Consider the following 18,820-nt stretch of genomic DNA (forward strand, 5'->3'; position numbering starts at 1 on the left):
AAAAAAAATGTACGCGTAGAAATAGATACGTCAAATCGCGTGTCAGATACGTATCTGGGAAGTATCTGAAAGTATCGGTATCCGACACGTATCTAATACGGGTTCTTTACCTCACATGAAGTATATGTGCTTCATAGGAACAAAGCATATTTTACCGAAGCTTTTCTACACTCATGATCTTGAAGAAAAAGACAATATCACTGTACAACAAATTTGTTCGAAGAATAATCTGATAGACTTATTTACAAAGGCATTACCAACTGCAACTTTTGAAAAAATGGTTTTTTCAGAGATCTTAAGTGATGTTTTCCTGAGGGTGAGTAAATATATTGTATTCTTTTAAGAGTATATATTTTATGAAATATGTACTCTTTTTCCTTCCCTAAGGTTTTTTCATATATATTTATGGGCATCTAAGGGAGAGTATTATGAATATTATAATAATAAATAGATATTCATCGTTTAGTGTCCCAGGGGAGTATTATGAATATTATAATAATAAATAGATATTCATCGCTTAGTGTCCCAAAAATCATGTGTCACCCTTTATGTTGTTCATGTGCCTTGTAATTATTGGTGTCCATGTAAGTTCATATCCTACTTGCCATTTTACTTATAAATAGTGGCATTTGGTGGATCTTATAATTACACACAAATTTCATATAAATTGGAAAAAATAGAAAATTTTGAGAATTTTCTCATTTCTTATATTATATTATTTTTATTTATTTTAATATTATATTATATTTTATTATCATCCGTGTTTCTGTTGTGTTTCTCAAATTTACAATATTATACATATCTATTTACTCATAGTCGGGGCAGTGCGGGGATTCGGGGCCCATCGGTTAAATGAACTCTCTTACTAACCCATGGTTTCCTCATCACAGCCGCCACCCCCTCCCCTTCTCTCGTTCTCCATGCGTCATTGACCACGTCGGTGAGCCTCCGACGAGCAGCGGCAACGACGTACAGACTCCGATGACCACCATCTTTGCCTGATCTCATCCACGTGCCAATGACGTGACCCTCGAATCTGACTTGTATTGTGAGCACGAACTTGAACGGTTTCGCCCAGACCTTCGAGCATCGTTTCGAGACTCCAGTGTGAACAACAAGTTGTGCTGCTAGTTTTCGACGACTGGGTGTCTCTTGCAGCGGCGTTTTTGGCTTGGGGGTAAGCTTTTGACTGCTATCCACCCTCGATTGGCCTTAAATTAGTTTACCCATAACGATAACGTTTAAGGTTAAAATCTGCAAGGTCGGACGTTCTCGAACACCAAGAAGCATGGTTCAAATCTTTTTGGTAAGATTTGGCAAGGATTGTTTCTTTAATTTCCTTTCAAATTGGATTTAAGTGTTTTTATTCTGAACCATTGGAACTCATCTGTTGTGTCTGGTTCAGTTTGGAACTATTCAATTAAGGTTCTATGAGTATTAGCATGCTTTGAACCGTTTCGGACTTTATTAAGGTGTGTTAGATCAGTTTATAACCTGCGAAAGTTTTCTGTTTGCTGATTCAGACTGATCAATTAAGGTCTATAATTAGTTTTTGTTGAGTTTGGGTATGAATAGGCCTCTTGAACACTCAATTTCAATTAAGGTTCTCGAATTGAGTTCTAATCTCCAAACTTTGTCCTATTTGTTTAGACCTCGAGGAAGTTATGTTCAAGAAAGTAGATTTTGGATTGAGAAATGTAGGATTGGTAACTAGTTTCCACATCCCTTCAAAATATAAATTTTAGTTTAATCATGTTTTGACTATTGTGATTTGATAAAAGGTTGAAAGTATGTTTTGAATATATTTCAAAGTAATTTGAGGACTAATTGAAGTCGTTTTTTGTAAATTTAATTGTTTATGCCAAAATGAAGTATTGACTGTGTGAAGTTGTTTCAAATTGAAAGTATGTTTTAGTTTTGTCACATTCGAAAATTATTGTAAGGTTTGAATGGGTTGTTTTGATAAGTTCTTCTATTGAAACTACTACTTGAGACTATATGTTTTGTTTCAATTGCTTGTGAAAGAGATTTGATGTTCGAAATGATAGAGCTGTCCAGATATGCCAAAGTCTTGGTTTGGGGATTCTATGCTTACGTGGTTGTAGCCAAATGTGAAATTGACTGTAAATGAAATGACTGAAACTTATTTGTGAGAGGATACTTCATAGTGGTGTGGCCTTTGGAATGGAGATTCATGTGTGTTACACTCATATGGCCTCACATTTAGTAATTGTAATGAATATTCTGGTCGATTTAATTGACATATATAAATGAATGAATGAATGAAATGAAATAATTGGTGTTATTGATGGGTAACCACATATGTTTGAGCTACTCCAACCAAGCATCTTTTTCATTATGTTAAATGAAAGTATTTATTGATTGAAAACTCTGTTAAATAAAAGTTCTAACCGTTTGAAAGTTTTGGTTTGTTAAAAGTATTGAAGGTTTTGTTTTATTAAATATATTGAAAGTTATTTGAACATTTTGGTTTTATTGAAAGTCAGAGAAGTTTTAGTTTGAAAATTATAGTTTTGAAAGCTTATTTGATAGAAAGATTTTGCCTTTGGAATCACCGTTTGTTTCAAAGTTTTTAACTAAAAGTTCTGCAAGGATCTCTGTTTTTGTTTACGAACATTTTGAAAGAAAGTGAATTTTGAAACTTGATGAGAATTGCTTATTGTGTATTTCCGTACTCATTTTTGTTTTTCCAAAATGTTTCCAGATGAGGGATCAGGTGAAAGTTATAGAAGCAGTGAAGATTGGTGTTCGGGCAGAAGGCAGTGGAAGATGTTTCTTTGAGGTTTTGATTGTTTATCCTTGAATAGTTTGTAACTAGTTGCTTCTGTTGAAGTGAGTAAGTTGTGAAAGTTTCTAATTGTTGTTTTCCGCATTATTGGTTTAAGATCTATATTGAAGAATACGGGCTGTTTCTTATCAAAAGGCTGTTACACTGTTTGGCCTCTTGTCTGTGCAAAACTGACACTCAAGGACTCTCTCTGTTGAACTCGAAGGATCGGATTAAGACCTTTAATTTATGCCTTCAAGTTTGTCGCTTGTCTTTTTCCTAAGATTTAGGAAAGGTTAGGGTTTGCACCATGAAAACTATGGCTTTTATGGCTCTTAAAAGGAAGTTCAGGGAGATTGTTGTGCAGGAATTTGTGCTACACCGATGCTACAGCTCTAAAGTCAACTTGAAAAAGCTTCGTCCAATGATTTTGAAAAGAATTCAAAATCGGGAGAAAAACTACCCTATAAGGGGTATGACTCCAGTGGCACAGCAAGTCCTTGAAGCTAGGACAATGCTTATACATGGAGTTTCCACACTTCTCAAATCATTTCCGGTTCTCTCTTGCAAGTTAGTGTCCGGGAACAAACTCTCTTTAATTTCTCATTCTTTTTGTTATGATGTTACTATGCTTCCTTTTCTTTTTCCTTTTTCTTTACATAGTTTTTATCTAAATTGTATATTCCTTGAACTAGTATGTGTATTAGGGTATTACCATTTTATCATAAATGCTGAGTGGCCTTGATTTTCAGTAAGCTGTTTCCTGACAAGTAGCCGATATAAGAAATTTCCTGTCCTTGAAGCGAGGTGAATGAAATCAACATTATGTATATTATCTAGTTCTTTATGACCACTAGGACCGTCTGTAAAGTCTGTTCTTTCTAAAATTTAGATTGAACCATCCTAAGGGCGTTAATATGAATGCATGTTTGTGAATGCTGCTTCTAAAACTCCTAGACTTCTTGTTGTAAGTCTGTTATTTCTGAAGTTTACATTCAACCATCTCTACTGTTAGCATGAATTCATGTTTGTGAATACTGTTTCTGAAACTCCTAGGATCATTGTATTGTTTTTGTAGATTTTGTCCAGAAGTATACGTTGGTGAGAAAGGACATCTAATACGAAGTTGCGGTGGTTATAAACGTGGTGCGAAGAATCAGGTTCATGAGTGGATCAGAGGTGATTTGAACGATATCATTGTCCCAGTAGAATCATTTCATCTCCATCACATGTTCCAAGATGTTATTAAACATGATGAGAGGTTCAACTTTGAACGTGTTCCAGCAGTTGTCGAGCTATGCTGGCAAGCTGGAGCCAATCCAAATGATGAAAATCAGTCTTCAAGCACTAGGAATTCAGGTGAAGGAGGTGGCTCAGGCAGGGATAAACCTTTGTCAGGTCATGAGATGATGCTTTTAGCAACTGAAACTATCAGGGCATGGGAAACACTTCGAACCGGTGTGCAGAAGCTGTTGATGGTATATCCTGCTAAGGTCTGTAAATACTGCTCAGAAGTTCATGTTGGACCATCAGGACACAAAGCTAGACTTTGTGGAGTTTTTAAATATGAGCATTGGCGAGGATCTCATTTCTGGGAGAAGGCAGACATAGATGATTTAGTTCCTCCAAAGCTCGTATGGCATCGGCGACCACAAGATCCTCCCGTGCTCATTGATGAAGGGAGGGATTATTATGGACACACGCCAGCAGTGCTGGCTCTTTGCACACAAGCAGGAGCCCTTGCTCCATCAAAGTATCACTGTATGATGAAAGTTCAAGGCATATCACCCCGGAGTCAGCTCAAGCTGTGAAATCTTCTTTTGTTTGAAATTCATGTGGAGCTTCCCCAGATCTTCCCACTGAATTACAGTACATGACCTTCAGGTGACAGGGCCTATTTATATTTTCTTTCTTCCTGCTTTATCTGTTGGTTGATCTTTTAAATATATAGAGTAGAAACATGATACATTATCAAGAAAGGCAACTTAAAATTAGTTATTGAAAAGTTTTGTAGCTTACAAAGTTCTTCACAAAAAAATGTGTTGTAGAATCACCATCATTCTCTTAATTATAGATATGTATATTTCTTTTCTCGTTCCCTCCATTATTTCCCAATAGGAATTCTCTGCCTTGTTATGGACGGGGCTTCACAGGAAAAATGGACATCCTGGATAATAATATATATATATATATATATTATTGGTGGTCAATAGAAGATTTCTACTGAACAACTAGTGACATCTAATTAGTGATATCCTTATTTAAATTAGGGTAAAATGGACTTTTAATCCTAAAGTTGGTTTCTATTTGGTCTATGAAGTTTCAAAACAAACATTTTAGTCCGAGTGGTTTGAAAAATAGCTCTAAATGGTTCTTGGCTGAGGCTACTTGAAGGATAAATGACGTGACTGTTAAATGAGGAGTTAGCTGGTTGATTTGTCAAATTTTATTAATTTGATATTATTTTTTTCTTTAATGATTTGGCCTTTTCCTTCTTCTCCATTGTCTTCTTTAACTCTGCAACAAGTTTTTTCCTTTAATGCACCTGTCCTGTTTCTACCATTGACGCCCAATGAAAAATGGTATTGCTCTACCTCTTCTGTTTGCCAGATAAAAAATGGAGAAGGAGCTTTGAAGAAGCTTTGCCCATCGAACTAAATTAGCTTACTAAAAATAAAAAAAGAGAAAACAATCCAAACGAAAATTTCTCCAAATTAAAATTACTTTTTCCTAAATATGAGCCGAATTAATTTGAAGAAATTTTCAAATACAGAATGGTGGGAGAAAAAATGAACATATACCAGTTTTTTTAGGCACTTGTTCCATCAGATTCTCCAAACATATACCCAAGAAGCAAAATCCATCACAGTGCATCATGAACGAAGACCGGAACAGCATAAACAAAAGAATGAAATTGAAGAAATTAAAATAAAAGTGCAAACGATATCTCGAGGCCTTATGTTCAAACATTGGTTTGTTGTGTAATTGGAAGACGGGGATGCCACGTTATTAAAAAATAATAATAATATTAAATTAATAAAATTTGGCAAATCAGTTAGCTAACTCCATATCTAACGACCACCTCATTTTTACCGATAGTTAGCCTCAAGAACCATTTAGAATTATTTCTCTAAACTTTGGAAACTAAAGTGTTTGTTTTGAAATTTCATGAACTAAATAGACATCAACTTCGAACCTCAAGGATCAAAAGTGCATTTTTCTCTCTAATTTATTACATGCATATTTTTAAGGAAAAAATCCATTTTTATTCCTCAACTTTGTCCAGCACGAATGGTGTAACGACTGCCCCATTGGCTCTGACATGGACCCGGTGAAATTGAATTCTCCGTGAAGATGTGGAGTACCAACGGCTAGACGGTAAGACTCCGTGCACCTTATCTATAGCTTCGCAGTGACAACCTTGATCGAATGTGTAGGATAGGTGGGAGGTGGGAGGTGGTGACACACAATGACCAATCCTGAACTCTTTCGTTTAAGGATGTCTAACCAGTTCTTTTTAATAATTTAATCCTCTGATAAGTTTCAGTTCGAAAATAAAAAATTTGTTAGAAAAGTATTCTTTTGCATTCAATGAATCACTAAACATATAAAAGCTACAAAATTGATAAGATACGAGAGAAAATTAACATTAAAGAAAATCTTTGGTCTGTTAGAAATTTGAAAATTTTGGGAAAACTATTGAAGAGTTAATTTGTTCATTGAGATCATATTTGGTTGTGTGTAAAGCTTGATTGTATTGACATTAGCAAGTTTATGAAAAAATTTATATACTTTTGTTCTTTTTTTTTTTTTTTGGGGTAAAATTAGTGAGCATGAACCAACAGAAACTGAACAAAGTATAGAAATTGCAATATTTGTCTTAGTTTAGTAATTATTTTCATGAAATTAAAAGTTGATTTTATGTCAATAGTTCCATCATCATCGTGAACATACTATACTTGGTTATAAGACAATTGGATATCGATAATGGTAAATTAATAATAAACTTTATTTAATTTACGGTAAAGTAAAGCTTAATAATTGAATATATCAATAATTGATGATTGTTATTAAGGGATGGTTCGTCGTCACTCATCAGTGAGTAGGTGACTTATATATAATATATACGCCATATATATATAATTGAAAAGTGTCAAATTTGGTTGGATAAGTTTAACAATTACTGTTATTTTTTATTTTTTTATGTATTTGTGTACTATTATTGTTTATTTATTTTTAGGATACCATTGTTCTATAATAGTGAAACTCTTCTAAAAAAAATAATAGTGAAACTATTTCTTAAGAAAACAATAAATAATAATAATAAGGAACCATGAATTTTTAGCTATTGATTCATTTAACAAAATTATCAAAACATCATTTAAATCTATTTCTCAAAATTTATAGACTAAAAAGATCAATTATAAAAATGGAGAGACCAAATAAATTTATAATTAAAAATTACGGGCCAAGATATTTCTTTTTTATTATTAGTGAAATTATCACTTTTGTACAGATAATAATAATTATAAAGCAATTACTAGAAATGGGTGATTTGCAAATAATCTCTCGATAGGGTCTACAAAGTCTTTATTTATTTGTTCATTTATTTTGGTGGGGCCCAATAAAATAAAGGAGAATTTTGTTTGTCCCTAGATTTTGGGTCTAATTTTCATCACTACTTAAGCTTCAAAACGTTGCACATTTAGTTTTTAAGTTTTAATTTGATTTCAATTTAGTTCTTAGATTTTAAAATATTGTAATTTTACCTTTGAGATTTTAGTCTCGTTTCAATTTAGTTTCTATGTTTCAAGATTTGTAATTTTAACTTTGATTTTTCATTAAATAATCATGTTTCATCTTTAATTTTAGTGCATGTTAATTAATTTAAAAGAATTAAAAGAATTTTGATTAATTAAGCTTCATAGTTTTTCAATACTATTAAAGTTTAATATAAAATTTCACTTCATAATTATTTTAAATTAGTTAATAGTCGTGATGTCAATTGATTAAAGGTGGGTATAATGAAAAAAATCGAAGTTAAATATGTAAAATCTTGAAACCTAGACACTAAATTGAAATAAAATTCAAATTTCAAAGACAAAATTGTAACATTTTGAAACTTAGAATCTAAATTGAAACAAAAAGTCAAAATTTAAGAACTAAGAAAGATTTAGAGAATTAACCTACTTTACAACCAATATTTCACAAATGCCCTAAACTGAATTAGATTTCGTAACTAGATTTTTGCATAAATATGAGACAGTTTTAACTCTATGGTACATTCTCTCTCATATTAAAATTTTCTATTATTTTATAATTTAAATATTAATAAAAATTTAAAACGAATTGAATATTAATTATTTAGAGATTTTTTTAATAATCATTAAATATAGTTTGTATCATCATTAAACTTGGGTTTTCATTTAATTATTTTTATTTTATTTATTTACTAATATGGTATTTATCCCTATTTTATTACATTGGTATATTAAATATATTATGATGTATGTGATTCATGGTGTTAGAGTGTTATTATATACTGTGCTTTACTCACCATTTTATTTTTATATTTTTACATTTATTTCATTATAATGAAAGACTTTATATATAATATTATATATTGTCTGATATATTCAACTGACAGAACTATTCATGCAACTAACATGCTTTCAGTATATTACAATGTATATTGTACATGATTTTGAGTGTTTCATTATGTACATATTCTTATAAATTTACATTATTTCACTGCAGGTAATTCGAATGTCCCTAGAATTTTGGTGTTTTCTTCTTAATTCACCCACCACACACAGTTCAATCATCACCAACGTTCGTGGTTCATTGTCGTTGTTCATGGGTTTACTGCAGTTCGCTCAACTCTGTGTATTCAAAGCTTCTCTTGGATGTTTTTCAGACTTGCTCGTGGGTTTGCTCATATTTTAATTGCTTTTCGTGAGTTTGATACTTTTTAGTCGGTCGTCGCTTCTTCAACCCTTACCACCATCGACGACCATCTACCTGTCGTCGACCAGATTTTCTTAGATTCGACCAAATCCAGATTCACGCCACATGTTCCAGTTTTGCACCACTCAGATCTGCGAAGTCCACTGCCAGCCCATTTCTTCTTTTTCTTCATTTGTCACCCGCCATCTTCAACAAGATTTGTGGATTCCCACGCCTCTTTATCCAATCATGGCTTTGTCAATGCCAACATGTTTTCATTTTTTATTCGGCATCATCTATTGTTGTGAGTTTGATTTATGTCAGTCGTTTCATTACATTAGAAACAATTTGTTGTTGTCGACCGTTTCTCCACTGTCCCTCACAATTTCCCTTTGTGACCTCCTACACAAAGATGTTGATTGTAGGCACCAATGATAAGCTTCAAATGTTGGAACTTCCATCCGTGATTGTGTTTGAAAATAAACCATTTTGAAAAAACTACTTTAATGCGTGTCTTTCTAATATTTTTATTTCATATGTGGCATTTCTTTTTTTTCTTTTTTTTTTGTAAAAAAGAAAAAGAAAAAGAAAAAAAAAACCGTTAGAATTATGTATGGTGTAAATGTTATTTGGTCATGATTCTTATGTAATATCCTAACCAATTAAGTTATTCATGAAAAATATAGTGGCTTTAGGTTATTAGTGTAATTGAGCCTATTTAAATAGATTATTAGTGTAAAAAGCCCAAGAACTAAATATGTAATATTTGGAAGTCTAGGAACCAAATTAAAACTAACCCCAAAATCTAAGAGAAAAAAATATATTTTTCCTAAAATAATGATATATTTTTAAGGTTAAGATATATTAAAAAGTACTTTTGAACTTTGTCTATGTTTAAAAAGATATTCCTATATTTTTAAGTGTTGCAATATTATCTTCGAACTTTCACAAATGTTTTAAAAATTCCTTCGGAGTAGAATTACTTTAGAATTTTGAACAAAAATTGAGACGTGAAATGGTGTGATAAGTGACCTAGAACAAAGATTTGGATCACTATATCGTTTTAGGTCATTATCATACTGTTCTAAGTTCCAATTTCTACTTGAAATTCTAAAATATCTATATTTCTAAGGTAGTTTTGAAATGCTTATGAAAGTTGAGTAATATTGCAACTTTAAAAATACTAGTTGGAAGATACGTGCAATGCATGTGACTTAAAATATTTATTATTTAGTTTTTATGGAAAATTTTAAATTTTAATTAAATTTATTTTCATTGAGTTTAATTAGTAAATGTTTATTATAAAATTAATTAATTAAAGAAAATATTATCTAAAGCTATGTGTTCCTTGTTTAAGTTAATTACAATGTAAATGAAATATGTTGGAAGTGGTAAAAAATTGAGCAAGATGAAACGTCAAGAGCTTATGACTAGACTTTAGATGTATTGAACAAGATGAAGATGAAGTATAATGCTAACAACCAATGGACCAAAATATTGAACAACCAAAATTTTGAACTAAAAACGTCTTTTAAATTCTCCCGGTTTAACACCTTGTTCAAAATTGAAAAGATTTTTTTATTTTAACGTTACTAACTTATTTGATAGCTTAGTCATCCACAAGTCACATCACTCTTTTGTTAACTTTTGTTAAAGAGTTAACAAAATCGTAATATAGTAGGGTCCAAATAATTTAGGGAATGTTTAGATTCATTAGGAAAATTGTATTTTTCAAAAAATTATTTTAATTAAAATATTTTTCATAAAATGGGTTTAAAATAAAAACACTCTTTGATTACACTTTTTCAAGAGTGTTTTTATATATAAATTTGTTTAGTTTTTTATATATTAAAAATGTTCTTTTTAATCAAATTACTATAAATGATGGAGTATTAAAAACTATAAACTGATCATCTTAAAACACTTTTATTGTCCGAGTTTTTTTTTAGCATGTGATTGATCTAATTGGTCATTAAAGTTAGCCATTAGTAGTTGGTTGTTGAAGATTATCGATGTAGTTGCTCGACGGAGTTAGTCGCTAGAGCTAGCCATCGAAAGTGGTCATTGCTGAAGTTGGTTGTCGAAGGGGTCATTAGTGTTTTTGTACGGATGACCCAAATTGAAAGGAAAAAAATGAGATTTGTCCCACTTTTTGAAAATGAGGAGTTTTTTTTTTTTTTTTTTATTACTTTTTGCTGACATCAACGCCAGGTGAAATTACCAAAATGAAACCCTCAAGCACATGCAAATGATCCAATCTCGCTCTCTTCGCTCTCACTCTCATCTATCTCGTTCTCTCACAGATTGCTCTTCTCTCTCTTTTTCTCAAAATCACTTTCCTATCTCTCACTCTCTTTTCAGGATCTTGCTATCTCACCGGACCTGGGCACGATCTTGTTTGTCAAAGAAGGGATCTCTTAGTCCAGAGAAGTAGAAGAATGAAGAACAAGCGCTCACTAGAGGAGAAGGAGGAGGAGAAGAAAGAAAGAAAGAAAAAGAAAATGCAAAAAAGAAAGAAGAATGAGAGAGAAGAAGAAGAAAGCAAAAAAGAAAAAGAAAAAAAGAAAATGTAGAACAATGATGGAGGAAAAGAGAGAAAGATAAATAGGAGTAACTTTGTAAAATTACTTGAAGATGTTGTAAGCAAGGTGTAAAAAATGTTAGGTTTTAAAAAATTGAGGTATTTTTCTTTTTGGGCCTCTAATTAGTTTTGGTCATTATAATTGATAGCCGGAGGTTGTTATTGGAGGTGGCTTTGCAATTGATTGTGGTTGCAGATGATTGTAAGAAGTTTCGCCAGATTAAGTTGTCGATGGATGGCAGTAGTAGTTAATGACAATCATGGTGGAAGTGAAGTAGATGACTAGTGAGGATATTGTAGTAATTTTATGTAATATACAAATTAGGAAGAGATTAATCATTAAACACTCAAAAATCTTTTTTTTTTTTTTTTTTTAAGTTCATTTCGAAATGTTTTACTCAAACCAACTTATTTATAAACTCGTTTTTTTCAATATCTATTTTGATCGGTGTACAAATACTCTTAACTTTTTCAAAACCAAATACTTGTTTATTTCAGAGGTTGTACTAAATTTGCAAAAGTGGGTCAACATACACATAGGCATTGGCAAGTTAGGTGATAGATGAGTTTACAAAGTGACACTTGAAGACCAATTGAAGGTAATATGAATTTACACTAACTTTAAAAGATATCTCAATGTCATAATTAGCTTGGTACGAAATTTTGTATGTGCATTACCTAACAAGTTGATTGTTCTTTGAGGAACATTTCAAGCATGATAAATCATGCAACTCATTAATTAATTTACTTTGAAATCTAAAAGTAAATCACTTTTATCTTTATTTGGTTGCTGACTTTTCTTTTGTGTATGGTTCACTCAATTGGTCCACAACGTAAGGTCCCCTAGCACATACATTGGTGCTCTTAGAGTCATTCATTTTGAGCGAAAAAAAAGTACTTTCTTTTTTGAGCTTTTAGTAAGAATTTAGTTTCAAAACTTTAGTGTGTTATAATTCGATCTCAGTACTTTAAATGTTGTAACAATTTAATATGTATCAATCAAACTACCATCAAAATTAAGTGTTTGTTATATTATGTACTGATTTAGGGCATATTTAGGAATGATTTTAAAATTTTAAAATTCATTTTTTTCATTTTCAAAATCACTTCAAAATATGCTTTTAATCACGTAATTTCAATTTTTGATTGTATATATGAAAATTGCATTTAGAAATGTTATATTAAATATTAGCTTGATTTTGAGGGGTTAAAAGTGTATTCTGGAGGGATTTTGAAATGATTAAAATCACTATGAATTTTGATGATATGAATATTGTATTTGAAAGAGTAAAATTAAATATTTGATTAATCTTGATTAATTAAATGTGTATTTTGTAGTGATTTTGAATATGACAAAAATGATTTTACCAATTTCAAAATCACTCCCAAACATGCACTTAGACTCACATTTGATTCCCTAATCAGTTTACCAATCTACATATGTAACACATTCTATTAAATCATAACATGTATTTTTTCACAATGGAAACTACATTGTTACAATTTTTAAAGTCCGTAGAACAAAATTATATGTATTACCAACTATAGTTTAAGAACCTTGAAGATCCGTCTAATGAGGTTCTTGGATGTTCTCAGAGGATGTTCAGGTGGAGAGCCCAATGAGTCAAGCTCTCTGGTGCCCCGCTCAAATGAACAACTTCAAGATGAATATAGATGCTTCTTAGAACTTCAGGAAGGGTTACATTGGTATGGCGTTGAGAGTTCGTGACTCTCTTAGATCTCCAATTTGTGTTGGATATCGTAAGATTACCCAGGAATGGTCGTTCAACTGCCAGAAGCCCAAGCTGTCATTAAGAGGCTTCGTTACTCTAGCCTCTACTATTAGTTACTCAAGTTGGATTATGGATGTAATTAACGATGACCTCCATCCTTCGCTTTCCTCATAGTTCGGTCTTTATGAAGTTCTTTAAAAGAAAAAAAAAATAGAATAACTTACTACAAAACTAAGTACAAAAAATAAATGGATACCAACTGCCAAAGTGAGCATCTAAAGCAGCAATAATTAAACTGAAAGTACAAAAAAAAAAAAAAAGATACTGACTACCAAAAATGAGCATTTAGCCCACAATAATTAACATACAGGGGGTGTTTGATAAATAGGTATGAGTTTAGTTGAGTTGAGTTGGGTGGGTATTTATTACCCATGTTTGTTAAGCCCATAAAGAAAACCTATGGGTTATTAAAATCTCCTTTTTTACCTACTCAAAACTCTCCTTTTTTATCCCCTCAAAACTAGGGCTTTTTATATTAATACGGTTTTTTTCAAAACTTATTATATTAGAGAAATATTAGACCTTTTATATTAGAGAAATATTGTTGTTTTGCTAGAAGTCGAGGGTTGAGGATTGGATTAATGTAGAGGTCGAACGTTGAGAACTCGACAAACAAAGAAAAACTTGGAAACAATATGTATATTAGGGTTGTCGTAGGTTGAAGTTTCGACATACATAATTCGACAAACAAAGAAAAACTTGGAAACAATATGTATAAAGGGTTGTACATAAGTCGAAACTTCAACCATGGACAAGTGAAATCTCGCTAATTTTGTGATGAGGATCTTGCTCTAGAAGGAAATCTCGCTAATTTTATGATGAGGATTTCACTATAGAAGGAAATCTCGCTAGAAATGTAGGCTGAATCTCGCTAATTTTGTGATGAGGATCTTGCTTTATAAGGAAATCTCGCTAGAAATGTGGGCTGAATCTCGCTAATTTTGTAATGAGGATCTCGCTCTAGAAGGAAATCTCGCTAGAAATGTGGGTTGAATCTTGCTAATTTTGTGATGAGGATCTCGCTCTAGAAGGAAATCTCGCTAGAAATGTGAGCTGAATCTCGCTAATTTTGTGATGAAGATCTCGCTCTAGAAGGAAATCTCGCTAGAAATGTGGGCTGAATCTCGCTAATTTTGTGATGAGGATCTCGCTCTGGAAGGAAATCTTGCTAGAAATGTGGACTGAATCTCGATAATTTTGTGATGAGGATCTCGCTCTAGAAGGAAATCTCGCTAGAAATGTGGGCTGAATCTCGCTAATTTTGTGATGAGGATCTCGCTCTAGAAGTAAATCTCGCTAATTTTGTGATGAGGATCTCGCTCTAGAAGTAAATCTCGCTAATTTTATGATGAGGATCTCGCTCTAGAAGGAAATCTCGCTATAAATATGGGCTGAATCTCGTTAATTTTGTGATGAAGATCTCGCTCTGGAAGAAAATCTCGCTAGAAATGTGGGTTGAATCTCGCTAATTTTGTGATGAGGATCTTGCTCTGGAAGAAAATCTCGCTAGAAATGTGGGCCGAATCTCGCTCATTTTGTGATGAGGATCTCGCTCTAGAAGAAAATCTCGCTAGAAATGTAGGCTGAATCTCGCTAATTTTGTGATGAGGATCTTGCTCTAGAAGGAAATCTTCCTAGAAATGTGGGCCGAATCTCGCTAATTTTGTGATGAGGATCTCGCTCTAGAAAGAAATCTCGCTAGAAATGTGGGCTGAATCTCGCTAATTTTGTGATGAGGATCTTGCTCTAGAAGGAAATCTAGCTAGAAATATGGGCCGAATCTCGCTAATTTTGTGATGAGGATCTCGTTCTAGAAAAAAATTTTGCTAGAAATGAGGATCTCGCTCATGAAGATCCTCATGAGCGAGATCCTCATTTTTCTTTTATATGGAAATATGTTATTTTTATTTACTTGACTTTACTATTTATATTTACTTGACTTTACTACCAACGTGTCTGTACTTACTTTCAACTAACACTCAAATTAATTTCACTATTTAATTAATGAGGTTAAATTAATTTCACTCTTTAATAAATGCACCAAACTCTCTCCAACAACCACTTCTTTCTCCTTCTTCTATTTATAGATAACTTCCCACTCGTACGTTTTATATTTCCACTGTCTTTCTCCACTATATTTCCACTCTCTTTTTCCACGTTTCATATTTCCACTGTCTTTCTCCAGTCTTTCTCCACTAAAAATTGTATGCTTTTGTTGGTTACTCTTTAGTTCAATTTATTTTTTTTGTTAATTACTTCTTAGTTCAATTTATTTTATTTTATTTCTAATCTAACTATCATTATTTTGTGTTTCTTGTGGGGTCAAACTAATTGCATAAATCATTCCTAATTAGTTTGAGGAGGTTTGTTTAATTTGAGGTTTAGAGTATCTCTTTTTTTTTAGGACTTATTTTTTTATTTTTTTTTATAGAAATATGTTATTTGTTAATTGTTGGTCACATTTTTTTTCCAAATACTAGTTCACAATTTTTTTATTAATGGTTGGTGACATTATATTTTTTAATTTGATACTTCTCAAATTTTTTATGAATTATGGGTGAAATAGTACTATTATGTAATTTTTTTTTTTTATCTAATAATAAGTTCATTTCAATGGATGAAAAACAATGAGGATCTCACTCATGAGGGGATCTCGCTCATGAAGAGCAAGATCCTCCTCATGAGCGAGATCCTTCTCGAGCGAGATCCTCATTGTTTTTAACCTCCTCTGATACTTCTCAAATTTTTGATGAATTATGGGTGAAATAGTACTGTTATGTAATTTTATTTATCTAATAATACGTTCATTTCAATGGGTGAAAAACAATGAGGATCTCGCTCATGAGAAGGATCTCGCTCATTGTTTTTCATCTCCTCTGATACTTCTCAAATTTTTGATGAATTATGGGTGAAATAGTACTGTTATGTAATTTTTTTATCTAATAATATGTTCATTTCAATTCTTTCTTTTTTTCAGCTTCAATAAGATCATATTCTATACATTTTGGTGTGTTATTATCAAGCTAGTTTCAGGATTAATTTTAGTATGTCTTACTATTGTTTCACAATCAAAATTGTTTTTTTTTTAAATTATGTAATTATAATGAAACGATGGTATTAATATTATAACCAATGTTTAATTTCTGAAAAATATAGTTTCTAATAGGTGACATAAGAATTAAAAAAATATTGCACACTAATATTCATACAATCGGTTCACCAAGTTTTGAAAATATGAAAAAATGCATATTTTTTTCTATATACATCGTTTTAACACATCTTTCAGTAAAAAATTGTTGTCCTAGGAACTAGGATTATGACAAGTTTAGATTATTATAGGTACATTGGGCCCTTAAAAAAAAAACCCACTAGGCCCTTAAAAAGACTTAACTAAAATACCCTCAACCCTATCCTTAGGAAAAAAACCCACTAAGCCCTTGAAAACATGTATTTTTATATAATAATAGGTACATTGGGAAATAACACCATAAATCTAAACTATAACCAATATGCCCAATACTAACGCTTGACATTGTTTGCTATTCTTTCTTAATCATGAAACATAATCCGCCAAATACCTTACCCTTTCAAGAACAACTGGTGTATCCCTTTCCCTATAAAGATGGATACTGTTGAAGACCTCTTTTCGATCATGAGAATTATTTTGCACTCTCAAATACAGTTGTTCATAACACTAACCATGTTATTGAACAACTACCGAAGGATAGAGAGACAACCGACATATGCTAGGCACTGCATTAGGCAGTTGACCTTCTTTCGCCTAATTTACGAGAATGACTTGGCATGTCGTGAAAGCACTCGAATGGATAGACATACCTTTACGATTCTATGTAATATGCTATGGTCGATTGGTTGTTTGGAATCAACAAGATGTATGGACGTCGAAGAGATGGTTATGATATTCCTACACATTCTTGCACACGATGTCAAGAATCGAGTGGTACACATAAACTTTTCGAGGTCTGGTGGGACAGTTTCGAGATATTTCAATGCAGTTCTTAGAGCAGTCTTACAACTTCACACTGTTTTGTTAAGAAAACCAGAACCGATCACAAATACATGCACCGATGGAAGATGGAAGTGGTTTCAGGTACAAAAAGTACTCTGTTTTTTATATGAATACGTCATAAATATGCATGCAACGATAGACTTTTTTTTAATTCATTCTGATCACTTGAGAGAAACAGAATTGTCTAGATGCGTTAGACGGCACATACATTAAAGTGAATGTTAGTGTCGTCGATCGACCTCGATATAGAACGAGAAATGGAGAGATTGCCACAAACGTTCTTACGGTGTGTGATCAAATGGGGAGTTTGTCTTCGTTTTGCCAGGGTGGGAAGGGTCTGCAGCCGATTCAAGGGTTCTTAGAGATGCGGTTTCGCGATCGTACGGATTGAGGGTTTCAAAAGATATTATAATAACTGTATACATTATTTAAACATGCATACCTGCCACAACACATATGCATGACATTTCAAAACGTGTACAGGATACTATTACCTATGTGATGCTAGATACCCCAACACTGAAGGATTCTTGGCGCCGTCCGATTGGCGTGGAGCAGGAAACGCACCAACAACTGCAAGAGAATTTTTCAACATGAAACATTCTTCACCAAGGAACATTATCGAGCGAGCGTTTGGGTTGCTAAAGGGGCGGTGGGCTATTCTTAGGGGAAAATCATTCTACCCAATACAAGTTCAATGTCGAACAATAACTGCATGTTGCCTTAGTCACAACTTGATCACAAGGGAGATGGGAATCGGTGTAATGCTTGACGTGCCTGATGAGGAGAATTCTGCATCAGTTGGTCTTGATGAGGATCATATTGAATTTTTTGAATCATCGGAGGAATGGACCAAGTTCAGGGATGACTTAGCGGTCGAAATGTTTATTCAATAGAAAAGAGCCTGATTATTCAATGTTCATTGCTTACTTTTCTTTTACTACTGAATGGAATTTAATTATTGAACATTCCAAGTATGTCGTGAAAATGTTTTGTGCCAAGACTTTGTGTGAACAAGTTAAATTGGAACATATAATTTCAATAGTTTATCCTTTGTTTGTGCATGTGTTTAATTTATAGCATCTTTTCATTCAACAAACATATGCATGCAGAATAATGGCAAGTAATGGTAAGAGGTCTAAACACGTATGGTCGAAGGTGGAGGACGCTAAATTGGTGGAAGCTCTATTGTATTTGGTGGAGACCGGTTGGAGGTCCGATAATGGGACGTTTCGACCAAGATACCTATAAAACTTAGAGCGAATTCTGCATGAGAAAGTACCCAGGTGCGCACTGAATCAGAACACCATTGAGTGCAAGGTGAGGAGTCTGAAGAAACAATAAAATGCAGTATCAGAGATGTTAAGTCAGTCGGGGTTTGGCTGGAATGAAGAGTTCAAATGTGTCCAGGTCGAAAAGGAGATTTTCGATCTTTGGGTTCGGGTAAGATTCTAGAAAAAAAAATGTACAGATACGTGTTATAATATAAATATTAATAATGTGTATGTGTATCAATGCAGAATCATTCCAATGTGAAGGGGATGTGGAACAAGCCATTCCCACATTACGATGATCTCTCCACCGTATTTAGGAAAGACAGAGCAGTAAGGCAATCAAGTGAGGACCCATACGTGATGGCGACAAATGCATTCAGAGAGTTTGAAGATGAGATTCGACTTGGC

At 32.7% G+C, this 18,820-nt stretch overlaps 1 protein-coding gene and 1 pseudogene across 4 annotated transcripts; both read left to right on the forward strand.

The window, feature by feature from the left end:
- The first annotated feature begins 818 nt into the window (after window positions 1-818).
- APO4 (APO RNA-binding protein (DUF794)) lies at window positions 819-4,881 on the forward strand. 4 transcript variants are annotated; one of them, XM_039046018.2, is made up of 5 exons: window positions 831-1,177; window positions 1,262-1,306; window positions 2,726-2,803; window positions 2,907-3,358; window positions 3,867-4,881. In XM_039046018.2, exons 4-5 carry the CDS (start codon window positions 3,099-3,101, stop codon window positions 4,597-4,599), a joined length of 993 nt encoding a protein of 330 aa, XP_038901946.1. In that variant the 5' UTR covers window positions 831-1,177; window positions 1,262-1,306; window positions 2,726-2,803; window positions 2,907-3,098; the 3' UTR covers window positions 4,600-4,881. The 4 variants fall into 4 exon arrangements, with proteins under 4 accessions (XP_038901945.1, XP_038901944.1, XP_038901946.1 ...); XM_039046016.2 differs by having other exon boundaries at window positions 820-1,177; window positions 2,726-3,358; XM_039046019.2 differs by lacking the exon at window positions 1,262-1,306.
- Window positions 4,882-16,808: 11,927 nt separating this feature from the next.
- On the forward strand, window positions 16,809-17,570 carry LOC150033310 (uncharacterized; annotated as a pseudogene).
- Window positions 17,571-18,820: the final 1,250 nt, after the last annotated feature.

This window comes from Benincasa hispida, chromosome 10, assembly GCF_027475165.1.
Source record: "Benincasa hispida cultivar pf3 chromosome 10, pf3_genome.v1.1, whole genome shotgun sequence".
NCBI lineage: Eukaryota > Viridiplantae > Streptophyta > Magnoliopsida > Cucurbitales > Cucurbitaceae > Benincasa > Benincasa hispida.

What these genes read in the sequence shown, in the direction of transcription:
- APO4 (XM_039046017.2), top strand. Translation starts at nt 3,099, where the DNA reads ATGAAAACTATGGCTTTTATGGCTCTTAAAAGGAAGTTCAGGGAGATT. An exon ending in TTTCCGGTTCTCTCTTGCAA is followed by an intron (nt 3,359 to 3,866) that starts GTTAGTGTCCGG and finishes TTGTTTTTGTAG; the next exon opens with ATTTTGTCCAGAAGTATACG.